This window comes from Scardinius erythrophthalmus (genome assembly GCF_964197995.2).
Source record: "Scardinius erythrophthalmus genome assembly, chromosome: 18".
NCBI classification, from domain to species: Eukaryota; Metazoa; Chordata; class Actinopteri; order Cypriniformes; family Leuciscidae; genus Scardinius; species Scardinius erythrophthalmus.
In genome coordinates, this window is record NC_138238.1 from 10891718 (window position 1) to 10901013 (window position 9296).

The 9296-nt window shown below is 37.8% G+C and overlaps 1 protein-coding gene across 1 annotated transcript in view; it reads right to left on the minus strand.

Annotated features, from left to right (window-relative positions):
* Window positions 1-9296, minus strand: part of gucy2g (guanylate cyclase 2g) — a gene marked incomplete at both ends in the record, with an annotated part of 38146 nt that overhangs the window by 6462 nt on the left and 22388 nt on the right. Inside the window, 11 exons of the mRNA XM_081392726.1 lie at window positions 32-136; window positions 225-308; window positions 393-515; window positions 1114-1280; window positions 1367-1470; window positions 1550-1685; window positions 1786-1930; window positions 2015-2194; window positions 5771-5895; window positions 6273-6621; window positions 8720-9012. Coding sequence (XP_081248852.1) covers window positions 32-136; window positions 225-308; window positions 393-515; window positions 1114-1280; window positions 1367-1470; window positions 1550-1685; window positions 1786-1930; window positions 2015-2194; window positions 5771-5895; window positions 6273-6621; window positions 8720-9012 — 1811 coding nt within the window. The remainder of the gene's footprint in view (window positions 1-31; window positions 137-224; window positions 309-392; window positions 516-1113; window positions 1281-1366; window positions 1471-1549; window positions 1686-1785; window positions 1931-2014; window positions 2195-5770; window positions 5896-6272; window positions 6622-8719; window positions 9013-9296) is intronic.

Below are 9296 nucleotides of genomic sequence, written 5' to 3' on the forward strand. Positions count from 1 at the left end.
GAATAACAAATAAACCCTACTGTATACAAACCTTCAAGCTTCCTTTCTTGCAGTACTGCATGACGATACAGACATTTGGTGGCTCAATACACACACCAAAGAACTGTACCAGGTTCTCGTGTTTCATTTCTTTCAGCTACAGCAGGAATAGACACAAGTATTAGAGTATTAGCAAAGTGCCTGTGACCTGTTGGGATAAAACCGAATCTCTGAAAATATTTTACCATATTGAACTCTGCGATGACAGATGGTTTCTTGACATCAGTAAGGATTTGATTCGTCAAATACTTTATGCCCACCTCGTTTCCCTGCAACATAAACAAAGAAAGTGTGTAAGATGTAATAATTTGGATTGTTAAATTATGTTTTAACATGCGATTCAGAATTTGTACCTGAAAGAGTCCAATAGTTGTGTAGACGGTTTCTTTAGCACTATAGCTGAATGAGTGAATGGACTGAGAGCCACCACTTCCACATTTGCTTGGTGTTGTATTTACAGACAATGATTGTATTCCCTGTAAAACCCACAATAGTACTAGTTGTGTTAATGATCATTATTAATAATATGCTGGTATTCATTTAGTTTACTGTTTGTACAGTATATTTGCATGTGAATAAGCATAAAAAAACACCAGCTTAGAGCTGGTTAGACCAGTATTGTGGTCAAGGCTGGTTTATGCCACATTCAGATTTTACATCTACATTGATGCATGGTTAAAATTGCTACTTGGTTTGGTGCTAGTGTAGATGGATGCAATATTAGCCTATTATTGTAAAAAAAAACAAAAAACAAAAAAAAAAACACTTTCCTTAACTGAAATAAACAGAATAAAAAAACTTTTAGTAAATTGAAACACATTTTCATTGTAAACCGAACTAAATAAAATAGAAATGACCAAAAGTGAGAGATTGGCGCGGGGCCGGTGGCGTGATTGCTGATGATTATGACTATTGCTGATTGGCTACGAGAGTGTTGTGACGATTGGTCTGATTCACAATTCACAGAAATTGCTTACTGCACCTTTAAAATAAAATAAAAACTTAAATGCAGTAAAAAAAAAAAAAGAGAAACAAAAATAAAATAAACTGAAATGACAAGTTATGTCATCTTACTTTGGGTTCTCTAAGTATAGTTATGTCGCTGTAGTCGATAAGCCACCAGTTGGACTCTACCAGGCGGGATTGTAGACGAATCTTTTGTAGAGTCAACAAAGTGATGAAAGCCACTGCTGCCACTCCTAGCACAGGCAAAGCCACCAGCAGAACCAGAAGAGATACCTCTGGAATCGAGTGACAAGACATGATGTCATTTCAAATACATAAAAAGACTACTTATGTGCATAGAAATCTAGTAATGCCTATTTACCATTTTCTAACCATTCACAGAGCTCATTATCGAAACCACAGACTGGATTATCTGGTGGAGGTTTTCCATTTTGCCAAACTATGTTAGAAAACCTTGATGTGGGTCTGCAAAACATTTTCCATAGAGTCAAAGGTTCAGTGTTGAGCATCAGTAATGCTATCATTTAGAATATTTTGGTCTTACTTGATCGTTTTTGTTTGACTGTCAAAGTCCAAAACAGAAACAAATTTCATGATATTTTCTGTTTGTTGCAGGTCATATACTGAATAGTCAAGGTTCCTCTCTCCAAATTCATCAAAATGAACCAGACCTGAAGCCCCTGTTGAAAAAAACAAACAAACAAAAAGTTCTTTTGGTTATTTATAATTAATATATGAAAAATAAGAGGCTGTACAAACTTGCATGTGTGACAGAATTACCATAAAACCTAATGGTGGACTTGTCCCTGAGACTCTGGAGAATCTCTCGTCCATGACGGATATCTTTACCACTTTTAAAGGCTTCTTTAAGGCCCATGGCATAAAGTAGAACAGCGTCATGTAAATAGGCAGCATATGAGCTTACCTAAATGAAATAGAGAATAAAATGAATTAAAATGTGATTAAATTATGGGTGAAATTTTTTTTTTTTTTCATAAAATATTATCACCTCTTTTTCTGAGGACAGGTTGCTATAAAAAGGAGCCCGTTTCAATCTCTCATAAGCCTGCTCGAAAAAGTCATAGTAGTCATACGCTTCATAGGATTTCTGAGCGAGTACGAACACCATGTCAAAAGCCTTCAGCATTGTTTTATTTCTGTCACCCAAGGCAGACTTCCACAGGTTGTCCTAATGGGGGAAAAAGTGAGAGTAGGTGAGGGTAGGTTAAAGAGAACTGTCACAATTTGATTCAGATTCAAATGACTTACAGTAGTCTAAGGGCCCTATCATACATCTGGCGCAATGTGGCACCAGGCGCGTACGCGGCAAGTGTGTTTTGCTAGTTTCAGCCCGACGCAGTAATCATTTTCACGTCCTGCACCCAAGGCCGTAACCAGGGTTTGAAAATTAGTGAGGTCCGGGGTGAGGTGCAGGGCCGGTTTAAGAATTCAGAGGCCCCTGGGCACAATCAATGTCTTGTAGGCCCCCCCCTTAGGCAGGCCAAATGTATAGTTTGTCCAAGGACATTTTAATTTTGCATTAAGAGTTTTAGTTTATTGACTTAAAAGGAACTTTGTTGTACTATGCTGGAGTAAAGTTCATAAATGATCGATCTTTCCCATAGGATTTTGTAAAACTATGTTGGGTAAAGCTCTGTTCCTCTAGGGGGGTTCGGGGGCATGCTCCCCCGCAAGAAAATTTTGTACATTTTTAGGTTAAATGCATCAATCTGGTGCTCTTTGAGAGCTCAAAATTAAGAGCTTCAACAGGCTTCAACCCATGAACTGTGCACAAAGAAAAAACATTGACTTGTACCGGGACATTAAAGGGGGCTCAAACATATTTTTTAGTTATGATATAGAGTTTCAGCCTACATTACATTATCACTGGTGTTTTAGTATGCCAAACAATTAGTATAATAATATAATAATGATTTCTATCATTATCCATATAGCCTAATAAATGAAAATGAATATTTCTCAAGTATATTTTACATTACACTATAGGAAAATTACAATACGTTTGTCCTAATGGCTTCACTTGCAAGAAATAAACCCTTTGATCGCGTGAGCAAAGTGCGCACTTTTCTTTAAATCACGCAGCACAAACATAATGTAGGATACAAAGTCTTGTGCTGTTTTATAAAGCACAAAACCATATCACGGTTTCGATATTAGTTCGTTGGCAAAATATAACGCTAGAGACCTTTATGTTAGGCTATACATTTTACATCTCATGTATTGGTAAAAGGGAGAAGAGGGAGAAGAGCGAGTTCGGCAAAAGGCGGATTCGAACTGGAGTCGAACGCGTCAAAAGCTACTTAGTTTCAAACACCTCACGCACGCCCAACGACCTATGCCACTGTAGCTATTTAGTAAAGGGTGTCTTATTTTGCTAAAAAGACAGGCACTTAGTGCAAATTATACGCGCCATTATCGGAAATGTAAAAGAAAAAAAAAAAGTTTATTTGCACTTTTTGGTCATTTCATGACTTACAAATTGACATCAACTACGATGCCGTTGCATCATGCTTGTAGTTTCTTTTGCACTTTATTTATAAATTATAATAAAGTGGCATAAAGCGCTCTGCCGCATTTTTTACAGTCTGCTCACAACACGCTCTCAAGCCCCGTTCACTGTTCTACCTTCTCGCAGCGACATAAATCGCAAACACACATATGACGCGGTTTAAACGGCTAATTAATCATTCAGAAATCTTGACATTTTATTTTTGAATATAAAAAATTGACCGAGGTCCGGACCTCGGTGACCTCATAGCTGGCTACGGCCATGCCTGCACCACGTTGTTTAAATAGCCAATGCATTTGCGCTCATCTGTGTGGGCCGCATTGTGTTGGCGTGTTGCTATTTTGAGGCAATTGAAATAGACTGCGCCATTGACCAACTGAAACCTGGTCTAAAGTAAATGGCGCAATATTTATTTTGTTATTTAAAGTACGCGTTAGTAATATGCGCCTATGGGTGGGTTCACAACGCACGTACACATTGTCCCAGATGGTCCGAGCAGATCCGTTTCCTCTCTAATAGAAGCGTTCAGTTTTTCCGCTTGCAAGTTCTGCCATGTAAATAGCGAATCCACCATGATGTGAGCGCAACTGGCTTTTGAAGGGAATGGGAGATGAGACTCTGATTGGTTTATTGCACGTTATGCTCAAAACACACCCATTAGAAAATAGGGACAACCCTTTTAGATCATGCGCCGGGCGTGCCGACCATTTTTCCCGATGTTAAACTAGCAAAAGTGGATTCGGACAAGCCCTAAGTGCACTTACGCTGTGCGCTTTATTCGTTAAGGGGACATCAGGCAAGCCTGAGTGTTTTTTCTCTACGAAGCTCCCCCTAGTGTCTGGTAGTAAATACTTTCAAACACACTGTCATAAAAACGAACGTTGTCCCTCGCCACGAGCAACCCAGCTGATCAGCTGTCAACCCAGCTGAGCAGAGGAACCGGCTATTTCAAAGCCAGTTATGTCTACCGAGGTAAGTAAAGTAATATTTTCTTTACAACTGATGGCGAGTTTTTTTTTTTTTTTTTGTGTTGTCATGCATACTAGTATTTTTACGGGGAACGAACGATATGAACGAGGCGAACTACTGCTTTCGTGTTGTTGTGTTTTTTTTTTGGGGAGAGTGGGCATGAGCATAAAAATATATATATCGGAGGCTAATATTTGTCTAAAGTTATATTGGCAAGGTCTGTAAGTTCATCTGGGTTTCGTTAGTCTGCCTCTGTGCTGGGGATGCTTGCCGTAAACTGATCCTGCTTCTCGCGATGTCTGAGACTTTGTGAGACTCAAGGACGCGGGCGGCGGGTAGGATACACCGAACTTGCAAGCGGGATATTCTTCCTACAGACAGTAAGGGCGGGCGAGAGAGTCTTCATTCGCCCTGTAATGAGTCATTTAACCATATACCGACTTACGAAGATGATTAATTAACACGAAAACGCTACCTGGTGTCCCTTTAAAATAGGGCCCTATGACTTTCATATGAATTAACAAATGGACAAATGGACACTGTTTAGGTATAGAAATGTTTTATGTTCACCAACTTATGTCTGAATTACATACTCTATTGTATTCATTTTAGTGACATAAAAATACTCTCTATAGGCACAGATCTAATCGTTTGCTTATTTTACTCCAGTGAATAGCCTATTTATCAAGATATTATTTTTTTTAAATCAATTTCAGTAGGATACATTCAATACCTTGTCGACCAAAACACACCAGAAATAAATATTCAGTTCATTGACTTTTAGTGATCTTTTTTTTGTTTTTGTTTACCCAGCTAAAAATAACTTTTGCTAACTAAGTTTTGAAAATTGCCACTAAGTCACGAAAACGTTAGATCTGAATGTTCTCTGAATGTTAAAAACATCCAGACATTCCATTTTGAAAACGTTATGGGAACGTTACTTTTGAATGTTCTCTGTATGTTCTTGAACGTTCTTCTGAAATGAGTAGGCCTAACATTTAAAAAAAAATGTTAGATGTACGTTTCTAAAAAAAATAAAAAACTTTCCATGAATGATGTTTAGATAATGTTTTTTGTGCTAACGTTTTGAGAACATTATTAAAGATAACTTTGAACAAACGTTTTATTAACGTTAAAGGAAGAATGTTTGTTCATAACTTTGAGAGAACCTTGCCAGAACGTTAGCTAAAGTTTTTTTTGCCTTTAACCTTTTTTCCATGATTTAAGCATTATTATACATCATTCAGCGAATAACCAATTACTCACCACTTTGCCACTGACCTCAAACTGCTGAACGAGAAGGAAAACATACTCTCCATTCATCAGGTCTTGTTTGTGAGCTTCTAGCATTAGAGACGTGGAGTCTTCAGCATTGGCGAGCACAACCACCACTAGAATGAACAGAATCACAGTTACATCTTGTAACCTCATAGAAACATTATTTATTCTTAAAGCCTTACTTTCAGTGCCAGTATGCATATGCAGAAGCTGTACACTGTAATCACACAACAGATCTTGAAATCAAAGGGATGCCCAACATATCCTGCCCAATAGGGAATGGGGCTTGAGAACAATGCACATTTATCAAGGACTTTGATATTATAACAGTTAAACTGCAGGTTAATATCACTCATCATATGCCAACTAATAGCTTTAACAAGCCATGGGGGCATAAGGGCAATATATTTTGTGATCTTACACGTTTTGACTGTGTAAACTCCACCCATATATTGTAAGAGCTGAAAGATAAGGATTACTATTGACTTACCTCTTGCAACCTTGGAGATGATTTGCAGGTTTCTCTGTGAAAGTTCTGGGTCACTGGTATCAAACTTGATGCCAGCTGTCACTGTTACTTTGGCCTTGAGTTGCTTTTCCACAGACTTCCAAAGAGCATCAACACTGTCCCATGTGTTTGTATCCGCACAACCCCCAATCATACCAACATGCTTCCATCCAAAAAATTCCAGTGTTTTAAGCAGGATTTCTCCAATCCTTTTAAGGGGAGGTACAATTTTTATATAGGTATCATACACCTGAAGGTTATCCATTTTTGGTGTCTGGCCAACAAAGCCGAACATGGGAATATTCCATGTGGATGCTATGAGCCCAGTGACCTAGAGGACATAAGCAAAAATGTTATATGAAAGGTAGGGTTATATTTTTCATAAACACTTTTTATTACTGGTTGAAACTCTCTGCACATCCTGATAGCAATCAATAATATAAATTGTCTAAATATTAAAAAAGTACATATATCTTCTGTGGAAGTCTCAAGACCAGAAAAATATCATCCAATCATTGCATTCATGTCCAACCTGCCTGCATTTCCATACCTCCGCGCACCTGATCGCGAAGACATCACACGTCATCAGCATGTTCCATGAGGCTTGCAGAGCTGTAGTCGGACATTCACTGAGCGCCGCAAACAAACAACACCTTTTACAGTTCATCCTGAACCAAAACATCGAGCTTATTCTGCGTTCATGCCGTAACTGTAATAACAAGATGGCAACCTGTGACGTTCTACCCGGAGGTTCTCAGACTCGGATTTACGCGTTTATATGGCAACACTGTTAGTGCCTAAATAAATCTGCAGTAGTCAAGTACAAGTCAGAGCTCTGTAAGTTGTTTACGTTCATTATTATTGTAATGTTATGTGGTTTGAGCCATGGGGTAAATTAATGCCTTCTCTCGTGATGCTTTGCAGACTCTGCTCTGGCTATGCGCGTTCATGTGTTTTGGAGGGGGTGTGGATTTGGGAAGCACTGTGACATTAAAAATGTTACATTTTGTCTTTTTAAAGGCCTGCATATATTTATATGTTTACATGCATATTGTATAATTCTAAGGGATTGGGACAATTAGGAATTTCTGCAGTTTTAAGGAATTTTAAAAGTCTGGTTCAATTCAATGAATCTGTGTATATGGTTTCAAAGCATCTTTAGGCCTACGGACATTTATTGTAGGAAACTTTTAATGTAGAAATATGTTTTTTGTGGCTAAATATGTTTGTTTTTTTAATCTTGACGAACTGCATGTTGAACATTAACTTTACAAAGTTAACTTGACAAAAGTATTTGAGCAAACGCAAAGGTTTTTCGAATGAAAGTAAAGTGTTTCGCATAGAAGCTTGTTTCTGCCATGGAATAAAACTATTTAAAGGTTTTTTATTTAAAAATGTTTATCTCGCAATTCTGACTTTGATTCTGGATGATACAAAGTCGCAATTACGTGTTATAAAGAAAGAAAACAAAGTCGCAATTCTGACATTGTGACACACAATTGTGAATTTATATCATGCAATTCTAACTATAACCTGCAATTGCGAGAAAAAAAAAGAAAAAAGTCAGAATTGTGAGATATAAACTCGCAATTGCAAGAAAAAAAGTCAGAATTGTTAGATAAAAAGTCAGTTACCTTTTTAACTTTTTATTCTGTGGTGGAGAGCTTAAGATACATAGTTTCTGAAGAAAGCAAAACTAGTGAACGCAAAAGCATATCTTTTTTTTTCTCTCATCTAATTTTTTCCATTGACATGTCCCCTAATGGGCTCCGTAGTTTTGTTCAAAAATGTAGTTCCAACCAAATTATTACCCCCCTAACATTGGTAGGTTTAGGATTAGTTGTGGGGGAGGGGTTAGGATTCAGGGTGGGGTTAGGATTAGGCAATCATGTACTGACTTCAACGATGCGGGTTATAATTTGGCAGGGGGGCGAAATTCGTCACAACACCGGTCCCTAAACCTAACCCTACCCATAACTTATCTCTTAAATAAGAAGGAAATGATTTACACTGATGTTGATACACTGAATTAGACTGATGTAGACGTGCCTAAACTTGTCCCTCAAATCTGATGGCTGAGTGGAATGTTGTTCCAGGATCAAAGAAGATGTTAATCCAGGAACATGTTGTACTTGGTGAAATCACCTTCTCTGGGGAACGTGACTGTTCATGAACGTATTTGGAGATAGGTGAAAACCAACTAATTTAATCTAACATTTAGCACTAACGTTTGAAAACACAAACATTTGTATGAAAAAATATACTTGGAGGGTGTGGGGGGTCTTAAACCTGATTAAAAATTTTTTTATAATAATAATAATAATAGCTAAAAATACTACTACTACTTATAGGCTACTAATAATAATAATCACACTTTAATAATAATATAAATTAATATTTCCAAATGGCAAAATAATGAAGACACTTACTTCAGCCTCCTCAGGACAGGGTGGGCCAAATAGCGCTGAGACATTTTGTTCCATTACTTGATCGATGAAAGCCCGAAGTGAAATTTTTGCGTTACAGTCGGTGTCCATGTATACGAAGTCAAAGGTGAAATTTCCACTGAGAGAGGGATTTGCGTTGATCTTGTCTATGGCTATCTGCATTGCAGACCCCAACCTAAGCAAACTGAAAGGGTAGGAAATGTTCCGAGGAGCTTGGAGCCCAACCGTAAGCTTATACTGGGTTGCTTTGTAGCAAATAACAGAGTTTGTAATAGCTGAAAAAGAAACAAAAATCAGCGCCCACCATTGCGTGGTTCCACTTACATCTGACATCCTACCTGCTTAAAACTCAGTCAAATTGATCGGCTTTCAGACATACAGGGAGATTTAAACGGACTCTGTCTTCCCTGGGGAAATTAATTCTAATCAAGGGTTTCTCTGGAGAAAGAGCACTTATCACCTATAGTGCAAGTTCTCAGCCAATTTTCACTAGTATGACTGCCATTAAAGCAAAAGGTAGCCTAATTAAATATTTTTTTACAGGTTTTAAAAATGCAGT